The following is a 19,137-nucleotide window of genomic DNA, read 5'->3' on the forward strand; positions in this document are numbered from 1 at the left end:
ATAGAGAAATAATGTGAACAATCAACTCGAGGAATTTGAGCCTCGTTAGAACATCATTCTTTATTCTAAGCCTAGCGATCGGGATCTAGACCCGGGTGCTCAACGTGAAGGGCTACATTCTGCAGGTCATATACTAAAGAGAAATGCTTACTTGGAAGCATTGGTGGATAGAGTGTGGGTATCAGAAATCAAGGGGGGCATACAGACGCCAACAAAGAGAGATAGAAACGCCACCGTAACCAGAGCCATGGTCGTTCATGAGCTCATGCATGAGTGTCCATCCGTCCCGCCAGAAAGCAAAAGCGCCAGTCATAACACGTAGATGTATCGGGGAAGGCCTGGTCTCCTCCCTTCCCAGACATGAGTACCAAATTGATCCGAAAAAAGGATTCCGACGAACACCCTCGTTCATGTATATGCAATGAATAATCAAGGAAAAGTCGTGAAAGCGAATGATCGCCGAGGCTGCATCAGTCTAACGGGATGCATGGCCGGACATGCTCGGAAAATAAAAAGTTACAATTTACTTAGATATATTTCTCAAAGTACTCTTTCCTAAACCAACCGACCTTCTCATAGGCAGACCAGAGCTTGCTAGCCTTGTTAACATCGATCTTGCAGGCTTGCTGAGCATCGGTCTTTCGGAACTCTTTGCCAATGCGAAGGGCTTCGATGCGAGCCTGGAAGATCCTTCGCTTACTGCATAGGTATGTAGCACAAGAGAGGCGAAGGGTGGCGGCGAGGTTGACCTCAGCCTCATGAAGAAGATGCCTGTCAGGGTCGTTGGAGAGATCAAGCATTTGACCCTTCCAGTCAGCCTTGAGCGCCTTGCTGTTGCCTTTCGGTAGGTCGACGGGTGGTGAGTAGTCCGACAATGCGTTGTAGTCGGTGTCGTCGCGGTTGGTTGGTAGCCTTGCGGGCTTGGGAGATGAGGCTGGGAGGAATTGATCGAATGAGTCATAGACGCGAGCCTGTGGGGTTCGCTTTACAGGTCGAGGAGTGCGAGGTAGACGGGGAAGCGCAATCTTCTGTTTCTTTGGGCCTGACGATGGCGCAGGGGCGAGTTTCTTCAACATTGGTCGCTTCTGCACCCTGCTGGGCTTTCCATATCGTTGCTCAAATTCGCGCTCCTGTAGAAACCAGGCAACTGGATCGCGACTGTAGCTCTTTCCCACGTTCGACACTAGAGAGATTGCCAGGAGGTAGTCTTCTCGCGCAGGTTTGCTTGCCAGGCTCGCAAATTGTGGCGAGCTCATATGCTCCCTGATCAAGTTTTCGGCAGTCGGGTCGACTGGGTCTGGTGGGAAGAGGGGTTCGTCCGGAGAAATTGAGGTGCCTGCATCGCTGGGGACGAACAGCTGCGGATCTCTAACCTCCACCTCCTCGCTGCAGTCAATGTTCTCCTTCTGTGAGTGTGGGTCGAACGGCGAGATTGGAGGCGAAGCGTATGCCTCTCGATTTGTTGACAGTACCGGCTGGTATGACAGTCGGTCGGCAATTGATGGTCGCGAGACATCAGAAGAGAAGGAGGAAAATGGTGTTCGTGCCATTCTGGGTGCCATTGGGGAACTGAACGACTCCGATCGCTTCATTTCCGGTGGTGAGAGGAGCGAGGACACGGTGAGCCGGTTGTCGCTGGACGGAGTATGCGAAGAAGACATCATTGTAGAGACTACAGTGGATGTGGTGGAGCGGAAGTCGAATTGGTCGAGGTCGCAAATAAATAGCCGCCTTCAGGCAGCAGGATTGAGTTTGGAAGATAATTCGGAGCAATATTGCAAAAGGATGTGTTGTGCTGTGGCAAGGCGGACAATAGGTTATATACGTCTTGCTATTGTCAGAGCGTGATAATGGGGCGTGACCGTGGAACGCGGTGGAAAGTACCAATGACTGGACAATGCTTACACCATCCGATCGGGGTGAAAGCGTGTGCGATTAGTCAATGGCGACTGGAGTCAGACTTTGAATTGAGTTGGTGTGCGCGAGTAGCACGGAGAGCCAAAGGTTCCAAAAAGAAGGGGGACAAGGGCAGGTTTTTGAAGGGTGGTCAGTAGGGTTAGTAGGCTGTGTTTCAAAGAACCAGGCTGCAGCAAAGAATGACAGAGAAAGGCAGATGACTGGTTTCATAGCAGACAATTAGGCGGCGCTCAATGGGACAAAGAAGCGCCGCAAGGGCGGGCAGCTGCGACAGCACAGCTCAGCAGGATCTGTATCAGGCATCATCAATATCTTACGCGCGCTCTCCACGGCCGAGTGCTGACGAATTGACAGTGGCCAGGAAGAAGGTGGAAGGCTAGCGAAAGGCTGCCCGACGGTGGCAGAGTCGGAGGCCATTGGGCCAATGGCGCGGCGATGGGGGAATTCCAAGCGGCGAGGCACACCAGGGAGACCAAGGCTGGGTCGTTGTTTCTTGCGAACGAAGCGGCCGTCAGAGAAGAGTGGTGAGTCAGGGCTGAGCAGTTTCTCCGCGATATGCTCCCTGTTTGTCGCCCTGCGCAAAGAGGCAAGGCGGCGCACACCCACGCCAAACACCTGGGCATCCGTCCGTGCAGCCAGCCCACCCACACCCAGCCTAACCTAGCCTGCACCCAGACTACACCCACTCCGGCACGCCCCAAACCCACCGCAATCCATCCAAATCCATCCAAACCCCGTCATCACCAACACCGAACAATGCTGCCCCAATGCTGCCCCAAAGCCAACCCCCAGTGCCGTGCCGAATTGGGCCTTCAATTGGCACTGCACTTCGACAATTGCACTGTTGTGACTGCTCACAACGCCGCGCCCAGCTGTCGCACCTCAATTGGCCCCGCGGGACGGCCCTCTGGCACTGTAGTTACACGTGTCGCAGCAGTGCCCATGGGCAACCACACATTGCCCACATAAGTACGGTACCCGCCTAATATCAATCTCTCTCCACCTGCCAATAAGCTCCGGACCCAGGTTGCTCGTTTGCTCGCTTGTTCGTTTGCTGCCCAGGCCGAGCGCAGTCGCCATCATCAATGCATCCTTCTTCCCTCTGCGCCTGCAGTCCTGAGGGAATCTGCTGGAATGCAGGGAGCAAGCCTGACCGCTGCTGGGGCGATTGATGGGCTTTGATGGGCTCCACTTGGCCCTTTCGTGTCGCGAGTGCCTTCGCGGACGGTCTCCGAATCGTCGCTTGAATCAGTGCCTACCCAATTACTGCTGCCTTCCCTGGCAAATGCCGCTCACCAAGCACTAGTCCGGACATTGCGGGTTTTCAAAAGAGGGTGGTGTCTGGCGAAGTCTGGGGGCTAAAGTCCGAAAAGCCGCCATTTCGCAACACGAACAGCTCCATCATTTGTCCGATGAGGGGCAACTACGCGGTCTTGTGATTTCCGATCTGGGAGGGCCCTATTATAGCATACTGCCCATGGCCACCAGCCACGCGGCTTCAATTGATGCCGGCTTGTTAGGTGTTGGGCGAGTAAAACATGTCGTGCAGCGGGCAGCCTGCAGACTAGATGGGGCCTGCAGGTCAATTGCATCAGAGATTACAGCGGTCGCAGCAATTACAGCAATTACAGATATTGCAGATATTGCCCATGACACGCCGACATGCCATCTGACGAGTCTTTGGCGTTGGTGGTTCCCGTGCCCTATGGCAAAATTCTACAGCGCTCAGAGAGAAGGTGAGTGTGTGTCGCATGTGAGAGATGGGGCCTGCCTCAACTGAGCCTTGAGACAAGCAGCAAGCCCCCACGGGCAGTGTCTGACAGGCGCGGTTCACGCCCTGACCCAATGGAGCAGCTGAAGGCCTCACGAGATGCTCAGGTCACACCATTATGGGGATGGTTCTATGGCTGTGGAGGGATAGGGCAGGATACGGGGGGATATGGGGGGATATGGAGGGAGGAGGAGAGGGTCATGCTGCCCATGACCAGTTTCGGAGTCTGGGGCTTATCCTTATCGGAAGTTATCGATGGCGACGATTACGACAAGTGTGGGGTTTAAGGTTATTTTGAGGCGGACAGAGCGCCTACGATGGGCTACATGGGCTGCGATGGGCGGCCTTGCTCGCGAACACATAGGGCATCGTGCCCGCTCCCCATTTGGCCACCGAGACGGAGTCCCAACCTGTCTGCCCGTACTGTGTGTCTGCCCGTCTGCCTTTGGTGTTTTTCACTGCGGGTCTGCGTGCTCAAGCCGACGGCAGCCGTCAGTCGGCCAATTTCAATCGTCGATGCCCGCAATTGGGCCTCGACCGCAAGCCGGGGACGATGATCCTCCAATTTGCAATGAGATCCATCAGCTCCCGCCTACGCTACTTGTTCTAGCCCTCCCAGCTCATGGTCGCTTGACTCCACCATTGACGCATTAACAGCACTTTGAATCGAGAACACCCTCGCCCGTTTGTTTGGACGCGAGGGTCCAGGCCGGACTGGCCAGGCAATGCACGACACCAGCAGCGATCTGCGTTTCCGGGCCGCATATGATTGACGATCCCGATAGGCCAATGTCGGCTGCCACCCCCCGTGGTTTGCTGCCCTGACTTCTCCCAGGTTCCTGGGGGTGTTGTGGTGCAGCCCTCGGGGTCCCTGCATCCTGCCACGCTTCACAGCCTGTCGTCCAACAGTTGGCTTCATGCACTCTTGAATCCCGCGACAGGAATAGCAGCCGCAGTGCCTCCTGCAATTACGCCAACCGCAACCACGTCGTCAACGGCGTCTGGCTCGAGACGCGACCCCGACCGCCTGAACAGGCATCCGCGCGCCGTCCGGTCAGCACACCGGACGAGAGACTGCTGCAGTTGAGAGCCTCTGTAATATGTGTCATTCTGCACTGGACAAAGCGGACCAAGTATCAATGCATGCCAATGCTACTTAACGGAAGGGATTGCTCCTTTAGTTTGATGGAAAAGACACTGGATGGGTCGAATATGGTGGATATCGCAATAGGGCCTTAGGACCGCGACATGACGGTGCGCGTGTACACTAGGAGAAGCCGGGGAGCGGAGAACTCCACACCAGCAATGGCACATGTCCAATTCCATAATGCCAACTATTACAGACCCCGTGAACCCCGTGAACCCTCCAATACGCTCTCTTAATTAGTACCACACCTAAAAGCGATCGCTTGTGGCCCATAGATCGTGATCACGTGTGCACGCATTTCGAACACCATCACGACTCACTCCAGAAGAAGAGAAGCTCACGCCAAACCAATTGCTCCATCCCACCCAACTCGTCCCCTCAGGATGCCCGCCACACCTCCACAGCAATGCCACCTCCACACCCTCTCCCGGACCCGCGCACCCTCCTAACGGCCCTCGTGAATGCTCTCCCACCACCACAGCCCGCCAACACCACCGCCACCTCGAATCCTCTCGCAACCCTCCCTCAATCCTCCAAAAACCTCCTGCTCACACTGCACGTCCTGTTCCCGCACGAACTCCTACCCGCGCTCGACCTGCTCGACCGCCACCTTGTGACGCGCCTCCGGATCCACACCCGCGCGTCCCGCAGCGACGTCAGCGCGGCGGCGGGCTCCAAAACCACCACCAACACCAGCACCAGCACCGCACCAGCCCCTCGCGCAACATCGCCATCCGAGCAGCGCAGCAGCACCGACGCAGCGCCGAGCATCGTGCACACAGCCTCGCAGGACGCAAACGCATCCCCAAACAGCCATGTCAGCGGCCTAATCCGCACGGCCGGCGCACCGGCGCAGGATGCGGAGACGGCGGGGGATTCGGGCGTGGAAGGAGTTGCAGGCGAGGATGCGGCGCCGCGGCCTCGCGGGGCTGTGCCTCGTAGCCCGGAGCTTGCATGCGGGTCTGCGCCGGTTGATGCTGGCCCGTATGTCTACTACGTGCGCTCGGCGCAGCGGCGCACCTCGCGGTACGGGACCTCGATCGATGCGACGAGTAGCTATGAGGTGCGGTTGCGGGCCTGGAATTGCTCGTGTCCGGCGTTTGCGTTTGCGGCGTTTCCGGCGAGCGTGGTGGGGACGGAGGGGGAGGCGGGGGCGGCGCTCGATGAGGGGGAGCAGGGGCGGGATACTGGGGCGGGGTGGAAGTTTGGCGGAGTGGGGCTGGGAGGGGGGACGCCGCCCGTGTGCAAGCATCTGCTGGCATGCGTGCTCGGGGAATGGTGTGAGCTGTTCAAGGGCTTTGTAGAGGAGCGGGATGTCAGTGTTGAAGAGGCGGCGGGGTGGGCAGCTGGGTGGGGGGATTGATTAGATCTCAGGTGTGTGAAGGGAGAGGGGGGAGCTGAATGCACGAGGGAGACGCATGCAGTTCGGTTTAATCTATATCATGCCATTGACGGCGCATGTAGAATGCAGACCAAGTCGACTAGACAACCAGATCGATGTCCCATCCGCCCAGCGCCAAAAGTGTCATATATTACACTCCTATGCACCCGTCCTTCTCCCTAACCAAGCTTTCCTAGTCATTCCCCTCATTCTATTTTTCTAATTCTCTCATCCCTTTTTCTTATCCGCCTCCTTTCCCTTTTCCCCTTCCTTCGCCTCGCCATTGCCTGCCCCGTTCGCCTTCTCCTTCTTCTCGCCTTCTTTCACCTCTTCCTTCTCCTTGCTCTTTCCCTCCTTCTCCTCCGCTTGCTGCCGATTCTGAATCTTATTCTCAATCAGATCATGGAATGCCGTGATCGCCCTAATCAAGCTGGACATATAAATTGCCATCAACTGATCATTCGTCTTAATACTCATAGCCCGCGCCAGCTCCGAATTATCCGCTGCGCTTGCTGCACCCGCTGCAGGCCCCACACCGTTCGTCGCGCCCCCCACCGGCACGGGCTTCGGCGTCGACAGGTTGGGCAGCAGATTGAAGACATCCTGCAGGTTGCCGAGGATGGCGTGGTTGACGGGCAGCTCGCCGTCAAGCACCTTCTGCAGGTACTGGCCGATGTCGCGCAGCCGCAGGTGCAGGCCCTGCAGCGACTGCAGCTGCGACGTTATGCGCGTGGACAGCGTGCCCACAGCCACATCGCGGATGTCACGCAGCAGGTGCTCCACGCCGATTTCCTCGGCTTCTTCGGCTTCGATTATCGAGGGCGTGTGCACAAAGGTTTTGGACGTCGTCGTGCCGTCCTATAGAGTCACAAATCCGGAATTAGTTCTTCCGCCTCTAAAGTAGATTGCGTATGCGCAGTGCGTAACCGCAGGCCGCCGTGTCCGCGCGTCGGGAGAAGGGAATGGAAACGCATGGGCTGATAGCGGCGAACTCACATCCTTGATCTCCTCAACAGCGAAATACGCATCTGTCGGCACGCCGACCTCCTTGGGCTGCACGTCGATGATGACGAGCAGCGGGTTCGGCGTGTATCGCTTGAACAGCTCGTTGATTTCTAGATCCGACGCCCGCAGCTTCGGCCCCGTGTGATACCATCCGATGAGCTTCTCGCGCGCGTTCACCTTCTTGAACATGTCGTTCATCGACTCTACGTAGTTGTGGTCTAGAAACCACACCGACGGGTCCTTTTCATCTTCCTCGAACGGTACTGTATAAGATGTTAGAAGTTGTTATAGCTCCGGGGAAAGCTGCCTTGGTGATTAGGTAGATGAGTGAAAGGTGCATGTGAGGAAGCTAGACGCACCAGCGAAGCTGTTGGATACCCGCACGTTCTTCCCATCATTCTGCCCTAATAATACGCCGACGACCCGTTTCCTTGTGCCTTTTGCTTGCCGTCCATAGTGATCTGCTGCGGAGAGAAGGACAAGAGGTGCGACGGAGACGTTTCGTGTGACCAGCGATAATGTTTCTGCTGTGGTAGCAGGCATAGCTGCGGAATGTGAAGGGTAGAGGAGGTACTGAGGAAAGGCGGATGAAATGGGGAGATAGGGCGGTTGGAGTGGTTTGTGGTTAGAGTGTGTGGTTGATGTTGATTTGATGAGGCTCTGCGAGGTTCTCGAAGCTTGACGATTTTCGCACGGGCCACATCTAGAATCATGAATATATAATACTTTAGGACAGCATAGAATATGTTGCAAAGTGTTTATTATTACGCTCAGAACTGTTTCTACGAGCTGCACCTCTATTCCCAGGTCCAATGGTCTCAAGCCCAATTTCCCTACGGCTCTGAAGTCGAAAATTCGTACCCACATCAAGACCCATAATCTTACAAAATATCGAACTGCTTTCCAAAAGTGATAGCAGAACTAAAATTTAAATGATTTACCCAAAGGAAATTTATAGAGTTGCCGTCGGAAAGTAATATTGATCCCAAAGGAATTCGTAGTCTTCAATCACTCCTCCAACTATATCTAGGAGAGGTTTGTTGCGGAGTTTGCCGGTTAAAGAATGAATCCAGGCCCTGATATTTGTTAGCACTAACGGCAAACAACTTGTTATTGGTATAACATACTTGGTGATGTTCTCATAGAACGCCCCACGCATCATCCACCAACCCAGGGCCCAGCCCCGTTTCCGCAGTTCCTCTCTCTCAAGTCCAGTCAAGCCCCTCAGCCCGCCGGCGAGTCTCTCTTGGAAGTCTTTCTTAGCTAGCTGCCTTGCTCCATACTCGATGCTCAGCCCAAGCAACCATGGACGCCAGCTCTTCCTATCACCGCTCCAATGCTGCATCGCAAGGGCGTAAATTACCGGCCTGAGGATGAACAAGCATTCTGCAATTTCGCCCTTTCCGCTCACCCTATGCAGCAATGATTTCGGGGGCTTAATATCATCGGCTGTAAGGACCTTAGACAGTAAATAGCTAGAAATATCAGAAGAATCCGGTAGACCCGGCATCGACAGTCCTGTCCTGGGCATGGTCCAGTTCTCGGCCTCCGCAGAGTGCTCACTCGGTGGAGTGTCCATCCCGTCTACCGACGATGAGGACTCTTCTAATGTGCTTGGGTCGATCTCCCTCCGGGGAAGAGGGGGAGACAGGAGCGGTCTGAAGTTAGTCAATCTGAGCAGCAACAGCCGGCAGAGAGCCTTGATTGCCTCGAGGAGCACTACAACGCGCCACCGTATTTTTTCTCCCTTTCTCTTTGCTGCCATCTCCCACAGCAACTCGGTGTATTGTATCATTTGAAGTACGATCGCGATGCGCTTATAAGTGGGGGACTTCTGCGACCAAAACTTTGTGTATCGATTGTGAGGCGTCGAATGGAGTCTTTGCGCACCGGGTAGGCGCGCGATCGCCTTCGATAGTAGGGAGTCATGGTAGAGAGAAAGGAGCTGAACCCCGCTATGCACTGTAGATATCGTTAGAGTGTACAACTTCCACGGGAAAGGATACCCACATGATTCCGACGCGATTTCTGATTCACGAAACCGTCCTAAGAAACAATCAGTATGCTGTCTGAGTATAACAGGATTGTTCGAGTGGCGCACCTGGGATTATGTACGTCAAAGAACGCAGCGCAGACTCAATCTGGGATACCGCGCTGGCGTTCTTGGTAATGAACTCGCCGTACATCCCCAGCAGTTTTGGAGGGAACGATAAGGCCGCAGGCAATCGCTGAGATGCCTGTTTGTACATGCTCATCACATCAAGATGTTGGCGGAGTGATTGCTGGTTGACGGGGAGGCGTGGAGGAGGTTGAGTAGAGATTCGGAGCTTGTACGCTTCGCTTCGCTCGCGCGGCCGAGGTAATACAAGGATTCCTTCTAGAGCTGGAATCGTCTTTTGTTCACAAGGGGCTCTGGGCCCTGGCGCCTTTTCATTTCATTTATACTTACTTCTATGAGATCTTTCTATCGATGGCCATATTGACATCCACTGCGCAGAAATCTTTATGAGTTTGTTTTTTTTTCTCTTCAACTGAGGGCCAGAGGGCTCTCCGGCTCCCAGGCAGCAATGCCTTCGATATGATGCTACTGATGCTTCCCAGAGAACCGTGGGCATGCACTTGTTACCAAGTGTTACTTAGAGAACCAGGGAATTCTCCAATCGTTTTCCGAAATGTGACATCGCACCTCTCTCGTAACAAACACTGCTCCCTGAATTGAGTGGTACAATGCAACACTGTATTGCTCTGCTCCGCTACTGTATTACTGTGAATTACAAAGCTAGTATCACCAATATGTACCTATGGCCCCTTGCCTCCTAGAAAGACTAGTAAAAATCACTACTTCATTCTAGCTTCACCGCCGTCCCCAGCATTGGCGCCAAGGGCCGCCTATTCCTGCATTCACACTGACTCTTCTTCAAAATCACTGCTTTTCATATTTCTAAGCTTCTAAACTTCTAAACTTGTAAAATTCCTAACACCGAATCTTCAACAATACTACAAAGATCTTCGGTAGAATGGAGAACTCTCTTCCAATTCCGACTGAAAGCAAAGAGCTTTTCATATCTGTAAATAACTTCGTCAAAGATTACATGTCTCATTATGATGCCTCTCATGATTATTCCCACATTTTACGTGTCACTTCGAACGCCAATCGCATTCTATCCTCGGAGCTGAAGGCCAATCCGGGTTTACAATACGATTTGACCGCCATCTTCCTCTCAACGTAAGTCAAAACCCTGCTACAACTAATATACTCTCTTCTGAGGAGGGGATTGTAGCGTGTTCCAGGCATACTGAAGCTTCTCTAGGCTCTTACATGACGTCGGCGACCACAAGTACACCCCACCAGGACAAGAGATCGAGAACCAGATCTCAGGGCTTTTGCTGGAAAGAGGAGCCAGTAAAGAGTTAGCAGAGAAGGTTCAAACCATCGCCAAATATGTTTCCTATACCACGGAAGTGAAGACTCCACACCTAACCAAAGGTGCACTGGAGCGATATCCCGAGCTGGCCATTGTTCAGGACTCGGACAGGCTCGATGCCATCGGTGCCATTGGCGTAGGTAGATGCTTCACGTATTGTGGTGCCAAGCAAGAAGGAAAACCTATGCAGGTCGCTATAGACCACTATAATGATAAGCTTCTCAAGCTCGAGCATATGATGAAGGTGTGATCTGCGATTATCCACTCTAACATTCTAACATTCTAATACTAATTTTTGAAGACGGGGACCGGAAAGCAAATGGCTCGTGAGCGTACTGAACGGCTTAAAACGCTTAAGTCTTGGTGGGAAGAAGAGACTGCTTTATCATTCTAAAGGAGTTCTTGGATAACATGCAATCGAAAATTCTCATGGGGCTTCGAATATTGACGGCCAAAGCAGAAGTATCAGACATTGTGACGGAGGAGTGTTACCGCTGACGATACACTATTTCATCACCGATAAAATGCGTACTCTGATGATGTCGACCGTTAATTAACTAATAGAAAGGGTCTGGTTTGTCGAGCTACTAGGATATGTAAACTTGAAAATATCATAATAATAGAATAGAAGCATGTCGTCTTTCAATGGTACAAAATGGTATGTTTTGCGACTATTTTACCTCTTTATTAGGTGTGTGCGTCTCTCTGTCGCGTTAGTCCTATGTCTTCATCATTCACACGTTTTGATGATGAATTCTACCGTGACTATAAGGTGCCGACAGGTGAATTCGAAAGCCACAGACGGTCACAATTCTCCACGATGCGCCAAAAAATAGCGTCCTCTGCCTCTTTCTACCTTATTCCAACTTTCTACATCAAACGGAAACCTCCATCTATCACCACGCCATGCCTAAATTTAGATCTGTTGAGTGCAATATTTTCCAGTTGCGCTCTCCACCCAATCCTTCTAACCCATGGAGGGCGATTCGCGAAGTCGAAGAAATCGCCATGCCATCAGGTAAAGAGTGTACTGTGGCAATCGAAGACGGACACTTTGGCATCAAGTTCTTCTGGACCAACTTTATTTCCGAACGCATCCACATGTATGCATGTTTCCAATTCCGATAGACCTTTTCCAAATAACTCACTAAGACCATAGAAAGTTTCAGATGGACGGCCGCAGCCACAACGCATGGAACGAAGAACTACTACCTCGGGAAAGGATAGCTTGGGCATCAGTCATGATGGACAGCCTGGAATACTACAATGAGGCCAAAAAGCCATGCATCCGTAAATGGCGGTTCACCCCTGTTAACAAAATCGATTTGAACAATAATGAATGGGAAGGCTATGATCAATGTGGTACAATATGGGTCAAGGTATATCGGTGCAGGCTGAGGAAACTCGCCGAAAAAAGATCACTAAAAGCAACGGACGAAGACAGGCGCACGTGGGACGATCCTCCGAGCGTCTCTGCAGCCGATGTTGCACAAGAAAAGCTCTCTCACTTGATCACCTTAGATCCAGAGCTCCGCCAGGGTGGTGATGACGAAGAGAATGAGGACGGTGACGCGGTAGCTCCAAGAGCCTTATACGACGTCATTGACCTTCTTGAAGACGACGGACTTCCCTATGCTACTTTCAAGTTTAATTTTCGCTCACAAGGTATGACACTCTAGATACGTTTCGGAAATCGGTTGCCGACCTGTAGCAGAAGCGCTCCGGGATGGATATGTCCCTCCGATCGAAGTGCCTACTGAATACATACGGCACATTGAAAGCGAGCGCGAAGGCCAAATTAAGGAGCTCAGAAAGGATATCGTCAAAACTCGACAGTTCCTTTGCCGCGCATGGGAGGACCGCCGAAGGTTTCCTTTACATGGTACTGATGGGGACCTGACAAAGCCAATATTGGGAGCTCGCCGTTACCTAACAAAGATAAAACAAGATTATCACAGACTAAAGTATACGAAGCCAACAACGGGAAACGAGCGCAAAAGGCTACAGATATAAGCCTAGTTTTCTCCTTACTTTAGATTTTCGGAACGTGGCTGTTCGGTGTCTGATAGGCGTTAATGGTACAGGGATGGCGTCTCATCTGGAATGTGGTCCAAAGTCTTCATTATCGATATCTGCTTTGAAAGCCTCCGCTGTCTATTCAGCACTTAATTCCCGGCCTTTCTATACAAGTTGGAGGACTTTTTGGAGCTCTTCGATTGATGCTGGTAGATGGCCAAAGCAGAGAAGTTTCATCTGAGAATCTGTACATAGGATACCTACATTAATTCGGACGGATTGGATTGAGAAGATGTCTACTATAGGACTAGGTTCGTTATGCGTGACGTTAGAGAAGTGATGGAAGAATGAAGTTGCTGAGCCTTGCGGTGATTTCGGACGTCACGCCAATTAGGACCCTTGCTGGTGGACAACGAAAGGGCCAAGGATAACCGGCACCTTTCACATCATTTACAACCTTCACCTACTTCTACAGGCAACTGCCTACCCACACTTTCTTCTGTTCTCTACGTTCTCTCTAATATTTTTACTTAATTCTACTCGAAACACGGGCAGTAACTCGGCGTAATCCGCAGTTGTATTATCTCCGTCTTCGGACGAACCGTAAGGCTGCGATGTTCTGTCTTCGAAGTTGGATACCCATCCTCTTTTTCCTGTGGGTTCCCGCCTTGCCGATAGAAGCGAAACTGCTAACTATGGCACCAGGACAAATGCCTCTCCCGTCTACCTTGTCCTCTTCATCTCCGCTACGTACTTCTTAAACCGCCCTTGCGTCTACTGCTCTCTACTACTTGCAATTCTCGTCGTCTCGCTCTTCGACTTCCACACAGCATGGTTCGAGCCTCGGCTTTCATCTGATCAGTTCTCGAGTTTACCATCAAATGAGACAAGCCCGGTCCGAGACAGTATGTTTGAAACCGCATCTATTATTGTGTCAGCAGTGAATAGTACTGCGGAAATAATAGCCAAGGCTGCAGTGGACGGGGTACGTCGGAAGGCTCCCTCGGTATCGCAAGTGAGCGGAGGAACGGGCTTTGAATGGGCTAAGGGCTTGGTTGGCAAGAAAGAATGGAGAATCCCATGCCTGGATGTCCTCGTCCGGATATGACTCTGAAATCCCTTACTATCTACAGATGGCTCGAGATCAGCGATAGCAAGTCTGTGCATTGCTTCAGGGTTCTCATGACCTCGGTTTACTAGCAACGAACGTGGATTCTCAAATGCATTTGAGCGGGCACGGTGGGAACAAGGGGCACGGGCGGCGTTATGATTGCGGCTTACTGGGCTTTGAGTGGAATAATTGGGGTTTATTTGGCACAGGCGCTGGGTAATTTAGGCAGCTCGACTCGATTTCACAGAGAATTTCTCAACTATCAAATATTGTACAGTTGGTCAAGGCTTCTCAATACTCCATTTTGGATGAAACACAAGATTGACAAGCCTGAAAGAGCTCGAATGAGGCCTTCTCAGCTTCCTATTATGAAATATAATCTTCGCCCGCTTCATTACATTTTAGACATATAGTTTAAAAAAATTTATATACTGCATTTATATCCCGTCCAGGGTTGCTGAGATGATCTTAGCGGGGTCGCGTGAGCATACTAAGGCCCGCAACAAGCCGCAGGTGCGGGTAGACCGCCAAACAACTGAAAACGTTCGCCGGCTAACTGCATATTTTGCGCTTTTAGAGTTTTTAAAAGCCGTTTAAAATCTGGCCTCATTATTGTTCTTGTTGAGGCATTGTCTTCGCGCTGGGATAGGTAACAAAGGTAGCTTTAGAAGAAGCTTTTGTTCCTCCACGGGGAATTTCAGTAGGCAACGGGTCTCCACACGAACCCCATCACGGCTCAAAGCTCCCTATCTAGAGCCTAGAAACACTCCTATTAGCGCTCAAATCAGGTTCTATACTGCTGAGTTAAACCGTCACCGCACCATCATGGCTTCCGATAGAGATATCCTCCCCGATTCGTGAGTCAGTCCGTATCACAGTTGATACAGAAACTGACGCTTGTATACCCCATTTCAGGGTCAAGCCTTCTCACTATGCTATTTCCCTCTATGACCTCGAGCATGGTGGAGCTTTCAGTTACCAAGGGGCCGTCACAATTGACCTCGAGATCAAGAAGAGCTCCAAAGAGATAGTCCTCAATGCGAACCAGCTCAAAATCCACAGCGCGGAGCTCAAGACAGAGCACACAAAGACAGAACAATCATTCAAGGCTTCAGATATTTCGTACGGTGCGGGTAAACAGAGAGCTACGCTTGTATTTGGCGATGAGCTACCCGTCACGTCCAAAGCCTCCCTTGTGATCAAATTCCAAGGGACCATAAACAATGTTCGTTGTTGAACAGAACTTATAACGTTAAAGAATAAGACTAATCTTACCCCTAGCTCATGGCAGGCTTCTACCGCTCGCGATACAAGCCCACAGTGACTCCAGCGCCGTCCGTCGCAAAGGACGACGAGTTCCACTACATGTTCAGCACCCAGTTTGAGTCCTGTGATGCCCGCAGAGCATTCCCATGTTTTGACGAGCCTAACCTGAAGGCTACCTTCGATGTCGAGCTCGAAATACCTGAAGACCAGGTTGCGTTGAGCAATATGCCTGAGAAGGAGGTCAAGAAGAGCAGCAAGAGTAGGATGAAGGTCGTGGCCTTTGAGCGTACCCCCATCATGAGCACATATCTTCTAGCCTGGGCCGTTGGAGACTTTGAATATGTCGAAGATTTCACAAGGCGCAAGTACAACGGCAAAAATCTTCCAGTGAGAGTCTATACCACCAAGGGGCTGAAAGACCAGGGTCGCTTTGCTTTAGAGAACGCCCATCAAATTGTTGATTACTTCTCAGAGGTTTGCAGTCACAGGAACTCAGCTTCACTCAGGTTATCTAACACGCCCAGATCTTCCGGATTGAGTATCCTCTACCAAAAGTTGATTTGCTAGCTGTTCATGAATTTGTAGGTCGCATCTCTCAGTCTCTCATTGCCATCCTACGAGGCGTTGTCAGTGAGGTTTTGAGACCATTTCCCCTCTAATCCTCATACACCTATATAAAAGGATACGAGCCAATTCCCTAGCCAATTATACGTCTTCCTCATTGGTGCCATCAAGTTGCATGTCTTTAGCTAACCGTTGTCTCCTAGTCTCACGGCGCTATGGAAAACTGGGGCCTCATTACTTACAGGTAAATTATTGAAATTACAATGCTCAATGTCGCTTTATGCGAAACAACATGGGCTGGGCTACCCTCGTATAAACTATGCTAATAGACGAATGTTGCAGGACCACGGCTGTGCTCTTCAACGAAAAAGAGTCGGCTCAGGGCTACAAGAATCGTGTTGCATATGTTGTAGCACATGAGCTTGCCCATCAATGGTTCGGAAACCTAGTTACAATGGACTGGTGGAATGAAGTGAGTAACAGCTGGAATACCGAGGCTGGTGTTATTGCTTTGCTGACATTGAATACAGCTCTGGTTGAACGAGGGTTTCGCAACGTGGGTCGGATGGTTGGCAATTGACCATTTCTATCCAGGTACGCTCTCTCATGCTTAAATATGCTCGTGACTAATTTATATCACAGAATGGAACGTCTGGGGACAGTTTGTCGTACGTTCAAGATCTAGAGGTAGCTTATATTCCGCGCAGATTACTAACGAACCAATCTCTAACGTAGTCTGAATCTGTCCAAGCAGCCTTCCAATTAGACTCTCTCCGAAACTCACATCCAATTGAAGTTCCGGTTCGGGATGCTCTGGAGGTTGACCAAATATTTGACCACATCAGCTACATGAAAGGCAGCTCCGTCATTCGCATGCTGAGCGCTCACCTTACTAACGATATTTTCTTGAAGGGTGTGTCTGATTACCTCCACGCCCACGAGTTTGGTAACGCTACAACAAACGACTTGTGGTCTGCGTTGAGCAAAGCGTCCGGGAAAGATGTGAACAGCTTCATGGATTTCTGGATTCGGAAGATTGGATTTCCAGTCGTGACAGTAGCAGAGGAGCCTGGTCAGATCGGCGTTCGCCAAGAACGCTTCTTGTTGACTGGAGATATCAAACCTGAGGAAGATGAAACCATCTGGTGGATTCCTCTTGGCCTGCAGACGGGCCCTAACGCTACTACCCATAAAGTCACCGCAATCACCAGCAAGGAAGAGACAATTCGAGATGTTGATGAATCATTCTATAAGATTAACGTAAACCAGACAGGGTTTTATCGAACAAACTATCCTCCAGAGCGCCTGCGGAAACTGGGTGCGGCAAAGGGTCGTTTGAGCATTGAAGACAAGATTGGACTCGTTGGTGATGCTTACGCACTCGGAGTATCTGGCCATGGGAAGACCACCGGTTTCCTTGCACTAATCGAGAGCTTCCAGGAGGAGGACAACTACCTGTATGTCTTGCAGTTTGCAAGTCACTAATATAACTATATGTGCTGACGCCTCAACAGTGTCTGGTCCCAGATCCTGACCAACCTTGGCAATATTCGCACGACCTTTTCCGGAGTTGACGACGTCAGTAACGCCTTGAAGAAGTTCATGTTGAAACTTGTGACGCCGGCTGTCGAGAAGATCGGCTGGGAGTTCAAGGACAGTGAAGACTATCTCACAGGTCAACTCCGCGTCCTGCTCATCGGCGCAGCCGGCGTCGCTGGCCACGAAGGGTAAGCCCTCTCCAATATCCCCTATCCCCTTCCAACTAACCGATATATCCTTCCAGCGTCATCAAAGAGGCCACCCGCCGCTTCGAGCTCTACACCTCGGGCACCGACAAATCTGCCGTCCACCCCTCACTCCGTGGCGCCATCTTCCGCATCGCTGTGACGCAAGGCGGGCAAGCGGCCTACGACGCCGTCAAGACAGAGTACAGCACGACGAGCTCGATCGACGGCAAGGAGATCTGCCTGCAAGCGCTTGGGCGTGTGCAGACGCCCGAGCTGGCCGCCGAGTTCCTGGCCTTCCTCTTCTCGCCCGCCGTCGCGGTGCAGGACAAGCACTCGGGCGCCCTCGCTATGGCCACCAACTCTAAAGTGCGCTACGAGCTGTGGAGGTTCGTCCGCGACCGCTGGGACGACGTCGTCTTCCCCATCCTGAGCGGGAACATGGTCGTACTGGAGCGCTTCCTGCGCATGGGCCTGATTAAGTTTGCTAGTCTGGAGGTCGCGGATGAGATTAAGGGGTTCTTTGCCGGCAAGGATTGCAGGGGCTTCGATCGTGGGTTGGGCGTTGTGGATGATACGGTTAGAGGGCAGGCGCTGTATCGCATGCGGGATGAGGCGGTTGTGAGGGAGTGGTTGGGCGCGAATGGGTATTTGTGAGGTGTACGAAGGTGCAAAATAAGATACATGAGAGAGGTGCACAGAAAAAGACGTGTTACGAGTGGTGGAAATGATACGGTGTTTTGAATGTCCGGTGTTCTATTTACGTTCTGCTGTTTGTTCGTCTTGCTGCAAGACGGACGAGCTCCCAGGGGCTTCAAGCATTGGTTGACTTTGGCTGCCTACGATACCCGCAAGTATCGTGCCAGGTCTGCTGGTTGCGAGTGAATGATCCCGTCCTATTCATGCCAATGTCTGCCTAGAGCATTTAGAATATCCGTAGAATAAGCACATGACTCGACGAGTCTTCAGGTAGCAGCGTAATGAAAGACGCGAGTATGCGAAGTGGAAGAGCGAGACTTGTTAGGAAGCAACCCGTCTGCGAATGCTTCGAACGGATGTGATAAATCCAAGCGCTGGAAACCAGACTGGACGCATAATTGCAACAAGATCGGACGCAATGCTGGTAGGATAGACCATTTCTGCCCATGCATGAGAGGAGCGGCCTTTCCTGCATGTCCCTTCCTCCGTTCTCTTTCCATTCGTCTGGATGGCGAGCCGGAATCGCTTGATGAGGTCGAACCCGCGGCGTGGAGCTCCGTTCTTAGATTCGGCTTGGGTGAAGTAGATGCAAGCTAGATGATAGTATGGCCGGTGAAACCCAAGTCCTCTAGAGGTTGTAGCCTCCACGCAAGCCCGTCTCTTCCTTCCAGCGAACTAAGTCCCATCCCATCCCATTCACCTCTTTATCCTCCCGTCCGCGTAACCACCCCGACTACCCCTCTATCATTCATCCTCCTGAAGACTTGATCCCTCATTTCTTTTCCGTTCCCGTACCCTCTCCAAAAGCAAGCCTTACCCTCTTCTTTAACACCTCCGCCGTCTCCGCCGTCGTACGCCCCTTTGCTTTCTCTTCGCGCTTTATCCGCGCCGCGGCTGCAGCGGCACCAACACCGATGGCGAAGAGTGGGTCGAGGGTCCTACGACAGGTCAGTATGCAGAAAGCCAAGCAGGCAGCTTAGTTGGGAGCTGGGACGGACTTGGAGATGAGGTAGGCGTAGGCCATGGTTTGCGTTGAGCAGAGAAGGGAAGAGCTGCAGCTAGGTTGGCTGGGCTGGTACGAGACGTGGCCGCAGGGAGGCTGCAGAACGTG

General features: G+C 51.9%; 8 protein-coding genes across 8 annotated transcripts; 5 read left to right on the plus strand and 3 right to left on the minus strand.

Moving 5' to 3' along the window:
- Positions 1–476: 476 nt before the first annotated feature.
- K441DRAFT_35904 (SWIRM domain-containing protein FUN19) lies at positions 477–1,982 on the minus strand. Its single transcript, XM_067641365.1, has 2 exons — positions 1,906–1,982; positions 477–1,827 (listed from the first exon to the last, which is right to left on the minus strand). Exon 2 carries the CDS (start codon positions 1,662–1,664, stop codon positions 528–530), a length of 1,137 nt encoding a protein of 378 aa, XP_067496111.1. The 5' UTR covers positions 1,665–1,827; positions 1,906–1,982; the 3' UTR covers positions 477–527.
- A 3,259-nt stretch (positions 1,983–5,241) lies between these two features.
- Positions 5,242–6,198, plus strand: K441DRAFT_691607 (uncharacterized protein; the record flags this gene model as incomplete). Its single annotated transcript, XM_067652492.1, has 1 exon — positions 5,242–6,198. The coding sequence occupies one exon, from the start codon at positions 5,242–5,244 to the stop codon at positions 6,196–6,198; it is 957 nt and encodes a 318-aa protein (XP_067496112.1).
- A 246-nt stretch (positions 6,199–6,444) lies between these two features.
- On the minus strand, positions 6,445–7,764 carry K441DRAFT_598516 (26S proteasome-like protein regulatory subunit; the record flags this gene model as incomplete). Its single annotated transcript, XM_067645119.1, has 3 exons — positions 6,445–7,074; positions 7,213–7,484; positions 7,581–7,764. 3 exons carry the CDS (start codon positions 7,762–7,764, stop codon positions 6,445–6,447), a joined length of 1,086 nt encoding a protein of 361 aa, XP_067496113.1.
- Positions 7,765–7,967: 203 nt separating this feature from the next.
- K441DRAFT_649963 (peroxisomal membrane protein pex16) lies at positions 7,968–9,513 on the minus strand. Its single transcript, XM_067646962.1, has 4 exons — positions 9,323–9,513; positions 9,232–9,267; positions 8,349–9,183; positions 7,968–8,297 (listed from the first exon to the last, which is right to left on the minus strand). Exons 1-4 carry the CDS (start codon positions 9,474–9,476, stop codon positions 8,174–8,176), a joined length of 1,149 nt encoding a protein of 382 aa, XP_067496114.1. The 5' UTR covers positions 9,477–9,513; the 3' UTR covers positions 7,968–8,173.
- A 524-nt stretch (positions 9,514–10,037) lies between these two features.
- On the plus strand, positions 10,038–11,296 carry K441DRAFT_35948 (uncharacterized protein). Its single transcript, XM_067641370.1, has 3 exons — positions 10,038–10,447; positions 10,533–10,890; positions 10,948–11,296. The coding sequence occupies exons 1-3, from the start codon at positions 10,239–10,241 to the stop codon at positions 11,038–11,040; spliced, it is 660 nt and encodes a 219-aa protein (XP_067496115.1). The 5' UTR covers positions 10,038–10,238; the 3' UTR covers positions 11,041–11,296.
- Positions 11,297–12,529, plus strand: K441DRAFT_35949 (uncharacterized protein). Its single transcript, XM_067641371.1, has 2 exons — positions 11,297–11,749; positions 11,806–12,529. Exons 1-2 carry the CDS (start codon positions 11,553–11,555, stop codon positions 12,323–12,325), a joined length of 717 nt encoding a protein of 238 aa, XP_067496116.1. The 5' UTR covers positions 11,297–11,552; the 3' UTR covers positions 12,326–12,529.
- A 580-nt stretch (positions 12,530–13,109) lies between these two features.
- On the plus strand, positions 13,110–14,222 carry K441DRAFT_672081 (uncharacterized protein). The gene is made up of 2 exons (XM_067650513.1): positions 13,110–13,317; positions 13,368–14,222. The coding sequence occupies exons 1-2, from the start codon at positions 13,277–13,279 to the stop codon at positions 13,768–13,770; spliced, it is 444 nt and encodes a 147-aa protein (XP_067496117.1). The 5' UTR covers positions 13,110–13,276; the 3' UTR covers positions 13,771–14,222.
- An 83-nt stretch (positions 14,223–14,305) lies between these two features.
- On the plus strand, positions 14,306–18,342 carry K441DRAFT_649970 (aminopeptidase 2). The gene is made up of 11 exons (XM_067646963.1): positions 14,306–14,630; positions 14,689–14,998; positions 15,055–15,513; positions 15,564–15,620; positions 15,807–15,847; positions 15,946–16,075; positions 16,134–16,197; positions 16,246–16,271; positions 16,339–17,060; positions 17,118–17,330; positions 17,387–18,342. Exons 1-11 carry the CDS (start codon positions 14,599–14,601, stop codon positions 17,982–17,984), a joined length of 2,652 nt encoding a protein of 883 aa, XP_067496118.1. The 5' UTR covers positions 14,306–14,598; the 3' UTR covers positions 17,985–18,342.
- Positions 18,343–19,137: the final 795 nt, after the last annotated feature.

This window comes from Cenococcum geophilum, assembly GCF_001692895.1.
Source record: "Cenococcum geophilum 1.58 unplaced genomic scaffold K441scaffold_119, whole genome shotgun sequence".
NCBI lineage: Eukaryota > Fungi > Ascomycota > Dothideomycetes > Gloniales > Gloniaceae > Cenococcum > Cenococcum geophilum.

Coding starts and splice junctions, on each gene's coding strand:
- K441DRAFT_672081 (XM_067650513.1), top strand. CDS start 13,277: ATGTTCTGTCTTCGAAGTTGGATACCCATCCTCTTTTTCCT. Junction 13,318..13,367: donor ATACCCATCCTCTTTTTCCT/GTGGGTTCCCGC, acceptor CTATGGCACCAG/GACAAATGCCTCTCCCGTCT.
- K441DRAFT_35948 (XM_067641370.1), top strand. CDS start 10,239: ATGGAGAACTCTCTTCCAATTCCGACTGAAAGCAAAGAGCTTTTCATA. Junction 10,448..10,532: donor ACCGCCATCTTCCTCTCAAC/GTAAGTCAAAAC, acceptor AAGCTTCTCTAG/GCTCTTACATGACGTCGGCG. Junction 10,891..10,947: donor AGCTCGAGCATATGATGAAG/GTGTGATCTGCG, acceptor TAATTTTTGAAG/ACGGGGACCGGAAAGCAAAT.
- K441DRAFT_35904 (XM_067641365.1), bottom strand. CDS start 1,664: ATGATGTCTTCTTCGCATACTCCGTCCAGCGACAACCGGCTCACCGTG.
- K441DRAFT_649970 (XM_067646963.1), top strand. CDS start 14,599: ATGGCTTCCGATAGAGATATCCTCCCCGATTC. Junction 15,848..15,945: donor TGGGGCCTCATTACTTACAG/GTAAATTATTGA, acceptor CGAATGTTGCAG/GACCACGGCTGTGCTCTTCA. Junction 17,061..17,117: donor CAGGAGGAGGACAACTACCT/GTATGTCTTGCA, acceptor ACGCCTCAACAG/TGTCTGGTCCCAGATCCTGA.
- K441DRAFT_649963 (XM_067646962.1), bottom strand. CDS start 9,476: ATGAGCATGTACAAACAGGCATCTCAGCGATTGCCTGCGGCCTTATCG. Junction 9,268..9,322: donor TTTGACGTACATAATCCCAG/GTGCGCCACTCG, acceptor ATTGTTTCTTAG/GACGGTTTCGTGAATCAGAA. Junction 8,298..8,348: donor TTCTATGAGAACATCACCAA/GTATGTTATACC, acceptor AACAAATATCAG/GGCCTGGATTCATTCTTTAA.
- K441DRAFT_35949 (XM_067641371.1), top strand. CDS start 11,553: ATGCCTAAATTTAGATCTGTTGAGTGCAATATTTTCCAGTTGCGCTCT. Junction 11,750..11,805: donor ATTTCCGAACGCATCCACAT/GTATGCATGTTT, acceptor CTAAGACCATAG/AAAGTTTCAGATGGACGGCC.